The sequence below is a fragment of the Gymnoscopelus microlampas genome (assembly GCF_963454915.1).
Source record: "Gymnoscopelus microlampas genome assembly, chromosome: 8".
Lineage (NCBI taxonomy): Eukaryota > Metazoa > Chordata > Actinopteri > Myctophiformes > Myctophidae > Gymnoscopelus > Gymnoscopelus microlampas.
Window position 1 is genome coordinate 1,391,301 of NC_139945.1, and position 20,000 is coordinate 1,411,300.

A 20,000-nucleotide genomic window follows, 5' to 3' on the forward strand; every position below is an offset into this window, starting at 1 on the left:
CTATACAGCCTTCAGCATGAGGTGAGACACAACTCTATATATATACATTACATCTATATACCTATACACATACAGCCTTCAGCATGAGGTGAGACACAACTCTATATATATACATTACATCTATATACCTATACACATACAGCCTTCAGCATGAGGTGAGACACAACTCTATATATATATACATTACATCTATATACCTATACACATACAGCCTTCAGCATGAGGTGAGACACAGCTCTATATATATACACATTACATCTATATACCTATACACTATACAGCCTTCAGCATGAGGTGAGACACAACTCTATATATATATACATTACATCTATATACCTATATACACTATACAGCCTTCAGCATGAGGTGAGACACAACTCTATATATATATACATTACATCTATATACCTATATACACTATACAGCCTTCAGCATGAGGTGAGACACAACTCTATATATATATACATTACATCTATATACCTATACAATACAGCCTTCAGCATGAGGTGAGACACAACTCTATATATATATACATTACATCTATATACCTATACACTATACAGCCTTCAGCATGAGGTGAGACACAACTCTATATATATACATTACATCTATATACCTATACACTATACAGCCTTCAGCATGAGGTGAGACACAACTCTATATATATATACATTACATCTATATACCTATACACTATACAGCCTTCAGCATGAGGTGAGACACAACTCTATATATATATACATTACATCTATATACCTATACACTATACAGCCTTCAGCATGAGGTGAGACACAGCTCTATATATATATACATTACATCTTATATATATCATATTTCCAATTTTCAATACTTTTACTTCTACTCCGCTGCATTTCAGAGGCAAACATTAAGTACTTTTACTCCACTACAATTATTTAACAGCAAAACATACATTCACCACTTCAGCTCTGTATACATTTCAGCCATTTGAAAATAGCAGATCTACAAGCTCACAATGTGTCGCGCTGCGACGCATTGTGAGCTTGTAGATCGGCTATTTTCAAAATATTGTTGTACATTGTGAAATGGGACATTCTGCATAATTTAAGTATATTTTCATCATATCACATCATTAACACCTGCATAAGGTCTCTATACCTTCCATCCTATAGATAATATACCTACACTAGGGGTGTAATGATACAGTAACTGCATTGATGCATTGATTTAAATCTCCACAATGGAAGTATATCGATATGTAAACAGCAACATATCCATGACTTTGTATAAGGATAAGGATAATTCCTTTTAACAGGTCGTTCATGAAAGTCCTTGCGGTCTTGTTTCCAATGAGAACCTGTGAGCAATTAGGGGTTAAGAGTCTTGCTCAGGGACACATTTCATTTCATCGACACATATGCTGGGATGGCCTGGAATCGAACCTGGGGCAACCAGGGCCTCTGGCTCCCTGGGCGGGCTCACTAACCACCCAGCTATGGCCGCCCCGTCTCACGTGAGTCACCGCTAAGGAGCGATCGCGCATGGAGAATGACTCGTTTTGCCCACTGTAAAAAGTTAAGGAGATACAGAGGTTTTTAGCAAGGAGATAGAATGGAAGCGGATGGGAGCCAGATTTTTTGGCACGGTGATCCATCTGTCCCTTACTTCTTAGAGTGTTCATGGGTGATTCCAGTGCTGCCTCCACCCCCCCCGGTTGTCGAAAAAAACGGTTTGAACCGTGTTCGGCACCAACGCGCTACTCCGTGTTTGGCACCCGATGTGTTAAAATGTATCGTTACACCCACTACTATTAGGCCAACTGCAACACATTATTAACCTGACTCCGTCAGATGGAAGAAGCTTGCTTCACTTGTCTCACATCCTAAATGCTAGCGTGCTTCATTAGACCTATAGTTTGGCTATTAAGTTATTATTTGGCCATGTTCACACTGACTTCAATCTTCGCTATTGTTGGGAAGACGCGTGTGGTGTCTAAAAATGTTGCCACCACTTACACACACACACACACACACACACACACACACACACACACACACACACACACACACACACACACACACACACACACAGAGCACCTGGTGGAATATGACTTTTGTCATTTCGTTCTTGTTTATTTAACTCTGAGAGTGTAACATATAGAACCAAATGGACCATTGGTATATATATAGGGATCAACAGCCTACATACCCTACAGTATGTGTCCGTTCCATGCTGGACCCCGTGTGGGTCCCCGGACCCCATATTGAGAACCAGTTGGACATGATAGAATGTGGTGGGTTTGTGCTGATCCAAGAACGTCATTATTTCTAGTTAATTAAATAGATGCAAGAATTGAAACGGTGGCTTTTATGATGATAGGTTTTATCTCACACAAACGCATGCGTGCACTCGCACACGCGCACGCACGCACGCACGCACGCACGCACACACACACACACACACACACACACACACACACACACATCATCTGAATTGTCACGTCCTTTTCCATCAGTGCTTAAAGAAGCCCTTTCTCTCTGCGGTCTATGGTTTGTATAATTTAGTGTCTATATTGCACTGAGGGTTTTATAACTCTACAGTTAATATATACATATAGTGTGTTTATTTGGTCTGGTTTCTAAAGTGTAGTTGTTTATTGTCTCCGCCAGGCCGAAAGGCATGGCGAGAGAGTATGTTTTACCCCCTGTCCGTCCGTCCGTCCGTGTGTCCGTCCGTTAGCAGCTAATCTCTGGCACCGTTGGCCCGGCCGATGCGAAACTGTGCACGCACACTCCCTGGATGCCAAGTCAGAACCTCTGGCCCAAATCTTTCAGATTGGCCCGTTATAGCGCCATCAGGAGGCTGATATGTGCAAAACACATTTATTGATACTACTCCTACAGATTTTGTCCAAACATCACACAAATCGGTACACAGTATCTCTATAGTCATGTGATCAACACGGATTTATCCGATTTCCCATATTCCATCCTGATTGCCTAAGATTGGCTTCCAAAGTTTGCAGGATTGGTCCGTTTGCCTCAAATCATGAACGCAGCTTGCTATTTCAGTGAAATTTCACACGCACATTCCCACTAGGCCGAGGAAGAAATGCCACCCTTTTCACATTTGCCTGTTATAGCGCCACCAGTAGGTCTAATTTAGCAAAACACATTTTTGGAACAAAATGCCTCAAATCATGAATGCAGTGTCCGATTGCAGTGAAAAGCCCTTGAACAAATGGCACCCTTTTGACATTGGCCTATTATAGCGCCACCAGGAGGCCACAATAACGTACCTGACCTGGCGGAGACCTGTGCTCCGAGGAGCACTTTTTGTAGTTTGGTCTTGTTTCTAAAGTGTAGTTGTTTCTAAAGTGTAGATGTTTATTTAGTCTTGTTTCTAAAGTGTAGTTGTTTATTTGGGCTTGTTTCTTGTTTTCTTGTTTGTCCATGGACCCCCATCTAAAAACATTTTGTGCCAGGGACCCCCTTACCAGATTTGTGTTGTTAAAATGTTTTAAAAATATTTAAAATGTCGTACTTTTTCCCAAGATAAAAATAAATAAATAGCTGATCACCGATCTACAAGCTTGCAATGCGGCTTATCGCGGTGCGTTGTGAGCTTGTAGATCGGCTACAGATTGTAGGTTTAAAGTGCTCATAGTCTTCTTTTGGGCTTGTTTTCATAGACCTGGTTGCTTGTTTCTCTCACAAAATAATACGGAGGGTCCTTGACATGAAAATGTTTCAGAACCAGATTTTGCGAAAGAAACGAGACATTTTCTTAAGTTAAAGTGGTTGTGTGTGTGTGTATGCGTGTGCATTTGCGTGCGTGTGTGTGTGTGTGTGTGTGTGTGTGTGTGTGTGTGTGTGTGTGTGTGTGTGTGTGTGAGCTTCATCAACGAGACACCAGATCCCAGAAGAAGGCGTCCATTTTGTATCTATTAATATAAGAATACTGCATGACTCACGTCTTCCCTGTCCGGAGGGAAGCGCTGGTACTGAACGTCTGAAACCGTCACGCTTTCAGGAAATGGGAAAAATATAGATAATAATAATATTATTATCTATTGACAAACTCTTGTTAAAGACGCATTTAAAGCGGTAAAGCATCTGTGTGTCATTGTAGATGTTAGCCTTGGCTATTCCAGAATAGCAGATACACTGTATGGGTCGGCAGTGGCTCAGGGGGTACAGTGTCCGGTAGAGCGGCCGTGTGGGAACCGTGAGGTTGCCAGTTCGATCCCGGGTTCCCCCAGAAGAGTTAGTGTGGAAGTGTCCCTTGAGCAAGACACTGAACCCCCTAATTGCTCCTGATGAGCAGGTTGGTGCCTTGCATGGTTTCCTCCTCCATCGTGTGTGTGTGTGTGTGTGTGTGCGTGCGTGTGCGTGTGTGTGCGTGTGTGCGTGCGTGTGTGCGTGTGTGCGTGCTTGCGTGCGTGCGTGCGTGCGTGCGTGCGCGCGTGCGCGTGTGTGTGTGTGTGATGCACAATCTATATAAAGTGCTTTGGATAAAAGCGCTATATAAATGCACCATTTATACAAGCTTGCAGCGCATCACGCATGTTCTGGGGGTCCCTGGCACAAAACATTTTCAGATAGGGGGGACGGGGGGTCCGTGGCCAAATACAGAGCATTCGGGGGTCCTTGACATGTGATGTTGTTACTGATTTAGAAGGCATTTGTAGAATCGGCCTGCAGGTCCCTTTACATTGTTGTTTCATTGGTTTAATATTTAAAAAAACACACACACACACACACACACACACACACACACACACACACACACACACACACACACACACACACACACTATAACCACTTTCACAGTTATTGTTTTCCGAAATTTGCTAAAAATATCCGATCTACAAGCTCAACGAGGCGACACGTTGTTGAGCTTGTAGATCGGACATTTTGCTACTTTTTGCACGACATTCTTGCACAACGAAATAGGGCGTTAAGGAAAAAAGAATAAAAAAATAATAAAAACATAAACTTGAAACAAAGGTGTTTTGCCTGACAGCCACTGAAAGGTAATATAGTTGTCTGTGGATCTGAACCCAGCAGCTTTAATAATAAATATTACATCTTCAATAAAACATAACGTTGTGGAAAAAAAAAACTACATCTTCAATAATACATAAGGTTGTAGAGCTCAGGACAGGAAGTGATTCTCTTACACGGCTCTGTGTCCGCGAGGTAAAATGGTATTGATTTTAGGATTGTAATTAGAGTACTTTTACCTCCACTTCACCTGGCACTATTGGTTGTATAGGCTCCTGTGGAGCATATGGCTGCGATCACACCCCGCTATCGGACTCTGTTTTTGGGGCAGTTTTCTACAGCTGGGCCCACCAGGGACGTGCACAGGGATTTGGAGAGGCAGGGGCTGTAATTTCAAAAGGGCACCTATTGGATTTGTTTATTTTTTCAAACAATTACCATACCTTTAGCCCCGAAAACCTGAAGAATCCAAACAGGTGTACTTGGACCTTCCGTTCCAGAGATAATGACCAAAACATCTTGAAAGCGGCCACTTTCGACGGTTTTCGAGCGCCGATTTTCGATTGAGTTTTGGCCATTGTCGCCCGTTTTTCTTTGATAACACTGGGCTAGGAAGGTTGTACGGCGACGAACCAGATACCTGAGTAAAGTTCACTTTGAGCTGCATCCAACACATCCACTGATATTTCCGTCGTCCTTACCGTTAAGCTGCTAGGGGCAGTTGAAATTATTATTATTATTTTTTTTTTTTTCAGTCTGGAAAGTTTTTTTTTTTTTTTTACCGACGGTTAACACATTAACCGCCAAGAACGTAGTCCTACGGTCCGTTAAATCCAACTTTTAAGCGCCGAGACCGTAGTGCTATGGTCCGGGTGCTTTTTCATTTTTTTCGAAAACATTTTTTTTTTTCCATTTTCAGTGTAACACCACCGGAAGTCGACCGGAAGTGCGATCCCGTTTTTTGTTTCCCGTCGGCCTCCATTCTAAGGCGCACACTAAAACCCATGTTTAGCCTGTGTAGTTTTTTCTCCTCGCATTTCTCATGTTAACATAAACGGTCAGAACTCAAACATGGCGGCTCCGTTTGACACGTGGTCTGCACTAGTAGACACAGGGACATGTGCACGTTGTTTACAAACAGTCCATCGCGCATTCTAAAGGATTTTAACGGGGCCTATGGCGAAAAAAAAAAAAAAAAAACATCAATAAAACCTTGGCACTGGTGAGTACATTCTGAGATTAGCCCTTGGCGGTGGATGTGGTAAAAGGGCAGGTGCTCAAGCCCCCTTTCATGTCTATGTGTGCACGTGCCTGCGATAGTCCGGTTGTCTTTGCCTCAGTCACGACGGTTCTTCTGCCGGTGTGTTTTGGCCTCTTTTCTTTTGCTCCGTGGATTCCTAAAGCCAGGGATCAATACCATTTTGGGGTTTCTGATCCTGCATGTAGCGGAGGTCACTTTACGTCATCAGGCTCGTCGTCAGGTGGCCAGAACCATAGACAGATAAAGGTAGACTCCTCCTCCTCCTCCGACTCTGGGGCGTCTGCATCGTGGCCGCCATATTGGAGGAGGCACGCTTCCTGGCTACTGGCCAATCACAGCGCGTCTTTTTCGGGACTTCGGCGGAATCTAGTTGTATAAAAATGCAACAGGATAGTTTTTTATCCAACTAGATTCTGAGTCCCGGAAAAGACGCGGTTCAAAATAATCGTTTGAACCGGGGACCCCCCAAAAATAATCATATTTGAACCGGGGACCCCCCAAAAATAATCAGATTTGAACCGGGGACCCCTCAAGCTGATAAGCACTTGGAATTTGAGGCATTAGCTGGAGCACAGATTCCACAGATAAATACAAGCCGATCTACAAGCTGTGGTTGTGGTGTTGTGGTGTTGTGGTGAATGAAAGTCAAATATCCTGTAGAGTAAATAGTCTTTCTGTCTGGTTCTTCCTCCTTCATAAAGCCTGGAGAAACAAACATCATTCATCATTCTGAAGTTCATAGTCTAGAAAATATCATTACAGTCTGTTTCAAAATGAATACACACACACACGCACACGCACACGCACACACGCACACGCACACGCGTGTGCGTGTGCGTGTGCGTGTGCGTGTGCGTGTGCGTGTGCGCGTGCGCGTGTGCGTGTGTGCGTGTGCGCGTGTGCGCGTGTGCGCGTGTGTGCGTGTGTGCGTGTGTGTGTGCACGTGTGTGTGTGCGTTGTGACTGTAGAGTACACTGTGTACACTATAGGGTAATATGATATGACAGGCAGGTCGTAGATCTAGGCTTGTAGATCTGCTGTTTTCACATTGTTTGGCTCTTTGATCATTTTGGCCAATTCGGTATTAAAAAGGTCTTAAAAGTACAGAGGGACAGACGGACGGACGGACGGACGGAGGGTTGTGATAACAGTCTTATACTTTATGTAAATGTCCTTAAAGGAGTATTTCATCATATATATGTATATCTCGATAGGGAGAGCCTCACCAGTGTGCCGTGGATTGAAGGGAAAGCAGGGCTTTGGGGATCTGTTGGGGATTGATTACTGTCTCATGTGTGTGAAGTTTGTAAACAAGTAATTGGTCCAACGGGTGGATGGACTCTATCTGGTCAATTTACTCAATGCAGATTGATATGTTAGCATGGTGATGAAGTGGTCCCTATTCACCTCTTTGTTCTCTCTCTCTCTCTGTTCTCTCTTATCGTCTCTCCATCACTAGACTTTGTTCATTGAGTCTGTATCTACTAGGCGTGTAACGATTCACTCAACTCACGATACCATTAGAATCACGATAGCCCAGGGACGTGCACAGATAGACTCTAGGTGGTGCTAGAGCACCTGCCCTTTGCCCTCTTGACCAGAAGTGCCCTTTTTTTTCCAGTTTACAGCAGGGGTCTTCAACAGGGGGTCCGGGACCCCTAGGGGGTCCTCAGAGTTACTACAGGGGGTCCGCCAAATCTTTATGTGATATGATTTTTCTTTTTACCAGAACCACTCGAAACCTAGCATCCCTTTTCTGAGGAGAACTTTAGCCAAAAATAGCAGATCTACAAGCCCACAACGCCTCGCGCTTGTGGGCTTGTAGATCGATTATTTTTGGCAAAGAGGTATAGGTGTAGAGGGAAAAAAGAGCAGACCAAGTAAACAAAAAAAAGTATAATTTACTTGAGCACCTGCCCCTCAAAATGTCTGTGCACGCCACTGCGATAGCCTACTAGGTTTTTTAACGATTTTTTTAAACACATTTTCCCGACAAATGACGAAAAAGATTTGGTAAAATATTATTTCCTTTAACACAAATCCAGTATTTTATTTTATTTGCTTCTTCTTTTTTATTATTATTATTATTATTATTATTATTATTTTTTTACAATACTGTGTTTTTTCTTCTCCTCTTTTGAAAACAGTAAAAAATGACTATTTCTTCAGCTTTTTGCATCGCGATAAATCTTTTGTGAAATCGGTTTTGTTGAATCGTATTTAGTGAATGTTTTCCTTAGTATTGGATTAGCACAGTGCTTAGGTATTCTGCTACACTGTGTGTTCTCTGTTCAGACCTAAATAACATTACATTCTGCTCTGGTTTTGTGCAGATCTTATCCAGTGTGTAAGATAGCTTTCTCTCTGTTTTCTTATAATGTTGTTTAGTCCCGTTTGTTTTCCGTCTGCTGGCTGTGATTGTGTTTGTGCACACAGTGTCCCACAGCTAACTGTCTGAGGGGAACATCTCACCAGGGTTTCACTGGATGTGAGGCTCTCTCTCTCTCTCTCTCTCTCTCTCTCTCTCTCTCTCTCTCTCTCTCTCTCTCTCTCTCTCTCTCTCTCTCTCTCTCTCTCTCTCTCCCCCCCAGTGGTGGAAAAAGTACTCAACTGTTTTACTTAAGTAAAAGTACCAATACTGAAATGTAGAAGTACTCTGTAACAGTACAAAAGTATTGGTATCAAAATGTACTTAAAGTACCAAATCGTCACCTTATTAAACTAATGGCCTAAGTCATTTTTTGAGGAAAATTATATTTTTGCCTAAGTCAGGTTCTCATGACACTGGCCACCTCTGGTAAAATGGCCCATCTCCTAATTGAAAAGGCCATCTCCTAATTGAAAAGGATCATGCTGTTCACTCCCCTTTTAGTATAATGGCCTAACTCCCTAGTGTGACTTAGGACAAAATAGGCATTTTGTTTGGCCTAAGTCACATGGTTTTGTGACTTAAGCCAAATTATTTACTGATTTAGGCCATTTTGTAATTTGTTTTGCTTTTTATTTTGGCCTAAGTCAGATTTAATCCTATTTAAACCTATTTAAATCTCTTATGTTACATAACTGACAGACAGTGTTATTTCTATTTAAATAGTCATAATTTGTTATAAACATTTTGGGTGAAATGATTAAGAAATATCATATAGTTTTGATCTGGATCAGTTTTTTATTTTTCCTGAAAACCTTGAAAAAATGACTTAGGCCATTAGTTTAATAAGGTGACGAAATGTAAAAGTACTAAAATGTTTGAAAATAGCAGATCTACAAGCTCACAACGCGTCGCGGTGCGACGCGTTGTGAGCTTGTAGATCTGCTATTTTCAAACAGCCTATGTATAAAATAGGGCTAAAGATGTTAATGTTGTATGTTTTATAATGTAATATATTTATATCTGCAAAGTAACTAGTAACTAGGAAATTGGAAATACTACAAATACCTCAAAATTGCACTTAAGTACAGTACTTAAGAAAATGTACTTAGTTACTTTCCACCTCTTCTCTCTCTCTCTCTCTCTCTCTCTCTCTCTCTCTCTCTCTCTCTCTCTCTCTCTCTCTCTCTCTCTCTCTATCTCTCTCTCTCTCTCTCGCTCTCTCTCTCTCTCTCTCTCTCTATCTCTCTCTCTCTATCTCGCTCTCTCTCTCTCTCTCTCTCTCTCTCTCTCTCTCTCTGTCTCTCTCTCTCTCATACCCAGCCTGCTCTCACATTCACACTCTTTCTCTCCCCTCTCTGCCTCCCATTCTCTCCATCACATATTCACTGGCTTTGGGAGGATGGAGGGAGGGATGGAGAGAGGGATGTAAAAGTAAGTAGTGGAGGCAGAGGAAACAGACATGATACATATAGTAGGATTCAGGTCAGTGCTTTGAGTTTGGTGACGTACTTATTTATACATTTGCTGTCACTTCATCTTCTACCTCAGATAAAGCAGTTCATATGCAGTAAAGTCACAAATCATTATAACCACTTTATACATTTACATGTTGGCTATTCATTTTTGTACATAAATCTTCTCTTATGGGGGTCCACTGACAAACACATAATGTGGGGGTCCTTGGCATGACAAAGGTTGAGAAATACTGTGTGTGTGTGTGTGTGTGTGTGTGTGTGTGTGTGTGTGAGTGCGTGCGTGCGTGCGTGCGTGCGTGCGTGCGTGCGTGCGTGCGTGCGTGCGTGTGTGTGTGTGTGTGTGTGCGTGTGTGTGTGCGTGTGTGTGAGTGCGTGCACATTGCACTGCACACGTGTGTGCGTATGAAAGATTGATGTCGTCCTAACTAAGTACCTGCCAAGCTGCATCACGCTATGCAGGGAATGGTAAAGAGACATAGAGAGAGAGAGAGAGAGAGAGAGAGAGAGAGAGAGAGAGAGAGAGAGAGAGCAGATCCCACAGACTGAGATAGTTATCAATAATGCAGCCTCTCTGAGCTGCTACTGTGAGAGCAATCTGGGAAAACCCATCGTCAAAGAAAAGGGGAAAACATTTTTTTTTTCTTCTGCAGTTTATTTTTACCTTTGATTTGACTCTGGGGGGGGGGGAGTGATTAAATAGAAGGTGAAACAGGCCCGTTTGGTCTCTGCCCTCAGCCCTCCTCTTCCTGTGGTGCGTCTATGTTTTCATTCCCACTAACACTCCCAGAGAACATGGATGGTTTTGTTATAAGCTCACTTGTTTCTACGATGGAAGAACAAGTTAACCCTTCAAGACCCGAAGCCGATTCTACAAAATGTCTTGTAAATACTAACAGTTTTCTGAAAAACGATTGTTTTTATATCAGTGGTGCTCAAACTTTTTCATGTCAAGGACCACCCAAAATTATGTCTTTGGCCACGGACCCCCATTCACAATATATTTTGTTCCAGGGACCCCCCATAAACAAAGAATAGAGTTAAAAATGTTCGCCTTAAACAATATATATTCAAAGATCTGTGCGCATTTTCACGATTTAAAAAAAAATAGCCAAAAATAATGAAAAATAATGCTTTTTAGCTCAAATAAAAAAAATCATTTCCAGGTCTTAATGGTTTAGAATGTTACTAACTTTCCGTGGTTTTGTCGGCTCCGAGGACGCTATTGTTAAATGAGTTTGGGTTTTGTTTCCAGTGGGAAGCGAACGCACAGATATAAATCCCGCCCACTACATTCGATTGGGTAAAGCGCGGCCTGCTGCCTTCTCCTTCTTCATCAGGAGAAACAAATGAAATAAATAAATAAATACACCTTACAACTATATCAATCAATTCAAAGACATGACATAAGAAGAAGGATAACCAGATAAAAAAAAAGAAAAACATCCGACTGCAGTTCATAGAAATGCATAGAGTTCATTTCTAGAGTTCATCTTATGCATAGCGCTCGTTATCAATTAACCCTATATGCATAAGATGAACTCTATATCATAGGGTTATCAAAGGGTTAATGTCTAATGCATAGGGATGCACATTTTTCAAAGTTCATACCTTGTACCTTTAATGAGAGAGAGAGAGAGAGAGAGAGAGAGAGAGAGAGAGAGAGAGAGAGAGAGAGAGAGAGAGAGAGAGAGAGAGAGAGAGAGAGAGAGAGAGAGAGAGAGAGAGAGGAGAGAGAACACACACACACACACACACACACACACACACACACACAGACAGAATGAGCAGCAAGGAAAGGACATCATAAAGTGCACTATATTCTAGTGTGATGTAAATGCAAGATGCAAGGAGCAGAAGGTTAAGTAAAGTATAGAGACAAAATATACAGTACACATACCTAGGGTATAGGAGGAGGTTACATGAATTAGATTAGTGTGTGTGTGTGTGTGCGTGCGTTTTCGTTTGCGTGTGTGCGCGCGTGTGTGTCAGTGCTTATCCAACACATCTTCTAAAGTCAGGCCAGAGAGACAGAATGCTACATTAGCGCATATGCTAATTTATAGAGCATTTAAAACAGGTTCAGAATAACTTTAGCCCTGTTGTCGCCCCGCCAGGTCTATCTATCCTTTTTTTTACTTGTTTCATGGCCTTCATAGAGCGCCCCAAGTCTGACGTCATTTACACATCCTACCCAGGTCGCGTTTTCTTTCCCCCCCCATTCTGAATTCCCATAGACGTGTTTATTATCGGGTCAAATAAGAACTGTGTTCTAAAAATAAACGAATGAGCACACAGCGGTTTGATGCTTCATATCCATATATAATCATTTGATGACCGGTGGAGTCAGGTAGGAGACTCAATGGAGTTTCCTACGCGAACGGCGTTTTCCTACACAAACAGCGCTTTCCTACACGAACAGCGCTTTCCTACACGAACAGCGTTTTCCTACGCGAACAGCGCTTTCCTACACGAACAGCGCTTTCCTACACGAACAGCGTTTTCCTACGCGAACAGCGCTTTCCTACGCGAACAGCGTTTTCCTACACGAACAGCGCTTTCCTACACAAACAGCGTTTTCCTACACAAACAGCGCTTTCCTACACGAACAGCGCTTTCCTACACGAACAGCGTTTTCCTACGCGAACAGCGCTTTCCTACGCGAACAGCGTTTTCCTACACGAACAGCGCTTTCCTACGCGAACAGCGTTTTCCTACACGAACAGCGCTTTCCTACACGAACAGCGCTTTCCTACACAAACAGCGCTTTCCTACACAAACAGCGCTTTCCTACACGAACAGCGTTTTCCTACGCGAACAGCGCTTTCCTACGCGAACAGCGTTTTCCTACGCGTACAGCGTTTTCCTACGCGAACAGCGTTTTCCTACACGAACAGGGTTTTCCTACGCGAACAGCGTTTTCCTACGCAAACAGCGCTTTCCTACGCGAACAGCGTTTTCCTACGCGAACAGGGTTTTCCTACGCGAACAGCGTTTTCCTACGCGAACAGCGCTTTCCTACGCGAACAGTGCTTTCCTACGCAAACAGCGCTTTCCTACGCGAACAGCGTTTTCCTACGCAAACAGGGTTTTCCTACGCGAACAGCGTTTTCCTACGCGAACAGGGTTTTCCTACACGAACAGCGTTTTCCTACGCGAACAGGGTTTTCCTACGCGAACAGCGTTTTCCTACGCGAACAGCGTTTTCCTACGCGAACAGGGTTTTCCTACGCGAACAGCGTTTTCCTACGCGAACAGTGCTTTCCTACGCGAACAGCGCTTTCCTACGCGAACAGGGGCGGGGCTTCTTTCGCTAATATCACATACAGTAGACATCAATATCACAATACACTCTATACAAGGGTCTTCAACCTTGTCAGGCCAAGGACCCCCTAGCAGAGAGAGAGATGAAGCAGGGACCCCCCTCTATATTGTATAAAATTGTGTTTCAGATCAACTTTTTCTGCTTTTTTCCCCTCTACACTTATAACTCTTGCCGTTGCTGTTTTTGGCCAAAGTTCTCCTCATAAAAGGGATACTAGGGTTCAAGTGGTTGATGTAAAAGAAAAAAAATCATATCACACAAAGATTTGGCGGACTCCCTGTAGTAACTCTCAGGACCCCCTAGGGGTCCCGGACCCCCTGTTGAAGACCCCTGCTCTAATACATCAATACACTCAATACATCAATATCACAATATACACCCTAACATTAGAAGAGTTGGGAACGGTGGACGTTGTCAGATTCTAGTGCAGCCCGAATACCCCCCCCCCCCTGGCCCCGCGTACTGTCCTCCGGCCCCCCGCTGCCCCGATAGGAAAACGCTGGTCACGTCTCCTACCTGACTCCACCGGTCATCAATTTATTGTCTCAGGAATGCGACAAAAACTAAATAAATCTCCATGAATTCAATGCTTCCTGTGGTGTGTGATTGATAGAAAATATGAGCGCTAGGCCAGCGGACGCCCCATCAGTGCACATTTTCAACACAAATCTTTGCTTCATGGGGGTCCCCGGGCACAACATATTTTCAGATGGGGGTCCGCGGTAAAATGTTTATCAATTTAGGTGACATGGAGGATGTGGACCCCTGGAGGATGACCCCTCTAGTCTTACATGATGTTATCTAGTGTTACAGACAGACATAGAGGCTGTGGACCCCCTGTGGACCCCTCTACTCTTACATGATGTTATCTATGTGTTGCAGACAGACATAGAGGCCGTGGACCCCCGGGGGAGGACCCCTCTACTCTTACATGATGTTATCTATGTGTTGCAGACAGACATAGAGGCCGTGGACCCCCGGGGGAGGACCCCTCTACTCTTACATGATGTTATCTATGTGTTGCAGACAGACATAGAGGCCGTGGACCCCCGGGGGAGGACCCCTCTACTCTTACATGATGTTATCTATGTGTTACAGACAGACATAGAGGCCGTGGACCCCCGGGGGAGGACCCCTCTACACCTGGCGGTCACTCTGGGTCATCTGGACTGTGCCAGAGTCCTGCTGAAGCACGGAGCCGATGTTACCAAGGAGAACCGCAACGGATGGACCGGTACGTATACGTGTGTGTGTGTGTGTGTGTGTGTGTGTGTGTGTGTGTGTGTGTGTGTGTGTGTGTGTGTGTGTGTGTGTGTGTGTGCGTGTGTGCGTCACTGTGTGTGTGTGTGTGTGTGTGTGTGTGTGTGTGTGTGTGTGTGTGTGTGTGTGTGTGACCGTGTGTGTGTGTGTGTGTGTGTGTGTGTGTGTGTGTGTGTGTGTGTGTGTGTGTGTGTGTGTGTGTGTGTGTGTGTGTGTGTGTGTGTGTGTGACCGTGTGTGTGTGTGTGTGTGTGTGTGTGTGTGTGTGTGTGTGTGTGTGTGTGTGTGTGTGTGTGTGTGTGTGTGTGTGTGTGTGTAGAGCCCTGCATGGGCCGAACATGTGGGCCCTAGCCTGGCCCCTGTGGTATTGGGCCCAGCCTCTGGCCCGATTGGCCCCAATTTTACAACCACGAGCCCCGCCTGAAGCCGGACACCTTCTTATTTATTTATTATTATTCATTCATTATTTTGGAGCGTACGCTTTCAGTGGTGTGAGTCGGTGTTGATTTTGTCGACTAAAAAAACTATGACGAAAAATGTTGGTCGACTACCTTTTTACTCTGACGAAAACTACATAAAAACTGAATAAAAACTAAGCTATGATGACTAAAACTATGACTAAATATATTGACAATTTCATCAACAAATAAAAACTAGACTAAAATGTCAGGGCGGGATCTAGTGGAGAAGAGATCCAGTAGAACTAAAAGACAAGTTTTTTTTTAATGTTTGGTTCCGCTCAAGTGCTGCTCTGAAAATAGGCGATCTACAAGCTCACAACGCTGAGCTTGTAGATCGTCTATTTTCAGCATGCAACCAATAAATCATCCATTACGACGCCATCAAGGCACCACCAACATACATTATAGTCGACTAAATCAACTGTAGATTTAGTCGACTATAATCTTATGATATTTAGTCGACTAAAACTAGACAAAAACTTAAACTTTTCAGAAGACTATAATATGACAAAACTAAATGGAATTTTATTCAATAGACTATAATATAGTCTAGGGTTAACTTGCTGTCAAAATCAACACTGCAGCAGCTGCACTTCTATCAGCTGTGCTCTGGCGCTCTGATAGAAACAAAGCCACAAGAAGTAAAGAACACACAAATCATGTCCTGAGTCGTCGCAGCATCATTCCACAAACTTCATAGTGACTTGGGATTTTGCATTATACTGTAGCTGGCACTGGCTTCAGTGGCTTAGAAAGAAAATCAGTACTTTGTTCCTTATTTTGAGGTCGGGGAATCAATATGAATGACGGGGCGATTTATTTGAGAAATAAAGGTGATTCTGCTGTCCTACTCTCCCACTGACTCTCTCCCCTCACGTTGCAGTGTGTGACCAGCCTGATCTCACACATTGTAGTACACATTGCACGGACCCAGTGCAGGTCATTCCGTGCATAGCCGCCTAGAAAACCCTAAAATCCCTGCATATGTACGGCGAGTCCCACGGTGGGCGTAACCCGGGTTGCAACCCGGAAGCAGAGCAATAACTCATTCTGTGTCTATCGGTACATTATAACTCAAACGGCGCTGAGTAGGCTCAAGCGAACGTCGCAACGTTCGGGACGGCAACTCGTTGGCTTCAGCTCCCTCGGTGGTCCCTCACGTGGCTCCAGTTAACTTGAGACTGCGCGCCTCCGGCATGGTTTCGTCCAGGGGTCTTCAACAGGGGGTCCGGGACCCCTAGGGGGTCCTCAGAGTTACTACAGGGGGTCCGCCAAATCTTTGTGTGATATGTTTTTTTTTTTACCTTATCCACTTATAACCCTAGTATCCCTTTTCTGAGGAGAACTTTAGCCAAAAATAGCAGATCTACAAGCTCACAACGCCTCGCAGCGCGAGGCGTTGTGAGCTTGTAGATCGGCTATTATTTGGCAAAGAGGTATAGGTGTAGAGGGAAAAAAGAGCAGACCACATAAACAAAAAAAGATGAATCTGAAACACAATTTTATACAATATGGGGGTCCCTGGCTGCTTCATCTCTCTCTCAGCTAGGGGGTCCCTGCTTCATATCTCTCTCAGCTAGGGGGTCCTTGGGCTGAAAACGTTGAAGACCCATGGTTTAGTCAATGGAAGAGATCAGATGTGAGGCGGCTATGCACGGATTCTGAGGTTTTCTAGGTGTCTATATGCACGGAATGACAGTCCGTGCATATAGACATTGTATACTAAGTTGTGTGAGATCGGGTTGGTGTGACTCGCCTTTTGCCATTATTTTGATGTTGTTTTATGCTTCTGCTTTTCTTTTTTGCTTTATTGTTAAATGAGTTGTGACATCGTAATGTGATTCAAATGTTTGTTATCAGGGCGTCCTTTTCTCTGAAGAAGAGAGCTTACTCTCAATGGGTTTCCCTGAATAAATGAAGGAAAAAGAAAGAACAGAAAGAAAGACTGTCAGTTGGTTCATTTACTCATGACACTGTCTACTATCTATTCATAACCACAATAAAATGTACTGTATATTGTTATGTTTGTACTGTATGCTCCAGTGTATAAAAGTGATTCAGTGTTTACTGCACAGACCATAAAATAATACAACTCCCAAGAAGAGAATAAAAAACAGCATTGAATTAAAACCAGTGTAGTGTGTGTGTGTGTGTGTGTGTGCGTGCGTGCGTGCGTGCGTGCGTGCGTGCGTGCGTGCGTGCGTGCGTGCGTGCGTGTGTTATAGCCTTATGCGACCCTCCCCTGCCCTACTTCAGTGTGGGTCTCACATAGACATGAATTATTCATGAGATCACTGAGTTCTTCTGGAGGTCTCTCTCTCTCTCTATCTCTCTCTCTCTCTCTCTCTCTCTCTCTCTCTCTCTCTCTCTCTCTCTTTGTTCAAAACAAACCACTCCTGCGAACATTGGAAGACAATCTTAGCCAATCAGGATGGAATATGAAAAATCGGGCCAATCCATCTTGATCACATGACTATAGAGATACTGTGTGCAGTGGTGAAAAAAGTACTCAAATGCTTTACTTAAGTAAAAGTATCAATAGGCTACTGCAATATAGAAGTACTCTGTTACAAGTAAAAGTCCGGAATTCAAAATTTACTTGAGTAAAAGTACAAAAGTATTGGTATCAAAATGTACTTAAAGTACCAAAAGTAAAAGTACTAAAATGTTTGAAAATAGCAGATCTACAAGCTCACAACGCGTCGCGATGCGACACGTTGTGAGCTTGTAGATCTGCTATTTTCAAATAGCCTAGGTATAAAATAGGGCTAAAGTGGTTAATGTATGTCTTACAATGTAATATATTTATATCTGCAAAGTAACTAGTAACTAAAGTTTTCAAGTAACTGTAGTGGAGTAAAAGTACAATATTTGCCTCTAAAGGTGTAGTGGAGTAGAAGTAAAAGTACTGAGAATTGGAAATACTCCAGTAGAGTAAAAACACCTACCCACAATACTTGACTGTGTGTACCGTATATCAAGAAATGTGTTTTGCAGAAATCGGCCTCCTGGTGGCGCTATAACAGACCCATGTGAGGGCAGAGGTTCTGCTCTGGCCTGCAGAGATTCACGCAGATCTTAGAAAAACCATAAGAATGATATGTTTGATGAATATGAGGATGTAGTGAATAGTTATACATCCTCACAGCTTAGGAGAGGTTAGCTAAGGATAAACTCTCTCTCTCTCTCTCTCTCTCTCTCTCTCTCTCTCTCTCTCTCTCTCTCTCTCTCTCTCTCTCTCTCTCTCTCTCTCTCTCTCTCTCTCTCTCCCTATGTCTCTCTCTCTCTCTCTCTCTCTCTCTATGTCTCTCTCTCTCTCTCTCTCTCCCTATGTCTCTCTCTCTCTCTCTCCTCCTCTCCTCTCTCTCTCCTCTTCCTCTCTCTCTCTCTCTCTCTCTCTCTCTTCTCTCTCATCTCTCTCTCTCTCTCTCTCTCTCTCTCTCTCTCTCTATGTCTCTCTACCAGTCCTCCAGGAAGCAGTCAGTACCAGGGATGCAGAGCTGGTGGGCGTGGTGCTTGGTTACCGTGACTACCAGCGCACCGCCAGGAGACTGGCTGGAATCCCTGTTCTGCTGGAGAGGCTGAGTCAGGTGACCACTCACGCACGCACGCACGCACGCACGCACGCACACACGCGCGCACGCACACACTCACTCACACACACGCGCAAATAATGGGACGTCAGAATAATGAGCGGACCCCCCACACAGCGTTTACAACCTATCCTAAATGTTCTGATCAGCCACAGTCGTGGGTTTTAACCATCAATGCGTTACCACGCCCAAGTCGCTTAATAATCCTCCAAATAATTGCTGCTGCAAAACTACAGGAACGTCAGTCTTCAATGACAGTAGCTGTCATTGAAGACTGACGTTCCTGTAGTTGACAGAAGTAGAACCCATGTCTTGTGATTCATCTTCACAAACACCAGTTGCGGAACTAAGGTAACGGTAGACTAATATAGAGTACAGAGGTCCTGACGTCACTCGCTCATCCCCTGGGAAGTCATCTCTCTAAGGAGAATAACATCTTAGAATCGTGTGTGGGGCACAGTGGCGCAGTCGGTAGCGATGTTGCCTCACAACTAGGGATGGGTATCGTTAGGATTTTTACGAGTCTGGTTCCGGTTCTGCTTATCGGATCCGGTTCCTATCGGTTCCATATTTCGGTTCCAAAATGGTAAAAAAAATAAGGTAAAATGTTTATTTAATAGAGATGCACCGAATGGAAAATTATTGGCCGAAACCGAATACCGAATACAGGAAACACTTGGCCGAAAACCGAATAGCCGGAAATTATTAATTTAAAAAATATATACCGGTATAAACATTTTGTTTTACGTTTTTTTGTACCATTGCTGACATTGGCTGTGCCTCTGTTGTAGAGCTACATGATTATGGCAAAACTTATCATAACTATTTTGGGTCCATATTTAGATGAGTTATTTAAAACATATTTATTTATTGTGTAGAATTATTGATTTACTATTGTGTAGTAATAAAATACAATATGCCTCAAAACATTACCCTGCCATATTCAAGAAATTAAAACAAATATTGAATAGCCTAGCAAAAGGCATTATAATGTCTGCAGTTGCATTATTGCACACACAGCCAAAATGCATTAATAATATTAGGTCTGCCATTCCTTCCTTTTGAAGAAGTCACTTTCAGTTTCATTTTTGAAAGACACACACACACACACACACACACACACACACACACACACACACACACACACACACACACACACACACACACACACACACAATCAAACAGAAGCGTTCACAGCTGGTGTTAATTATTTTGCCCAGCGCGAGTTCTTAGCTAGCGCTGGTTTTCCAACTAACGTTACACCCTCTGACAT

At 43.4% G+C, this 20,000-nt stretch overlaps 1 protein-coding gene across 1 annotated transcript in view; it reads left to right on the forward strand.

Annotated features, from left to right (window-relative positions):
* Window positions 1-20,000, forward strand: part of ankrd13b (ankyrin repeat domain 13B) — a gene marked incomplete at both ends in the record, with an annotated part of 41,521 nt that overhangs the window by 464 nt on the left and 21,057 nt on the right. The window contains 2 exons of the mRNA XM_084064033.1: window positions 14,513-14,648; window positions 18,600-18,724. Of these exons, the coding sequence (XP_083920159.1) occupies window positions 14,513-14,648; window positions 18,600-18,724 (261 nt within the window). The remainder of the gene's footprint in view (window positions 1-14,512; window positions 14,649-18,599; window positions 18,725-20,000) is intronic.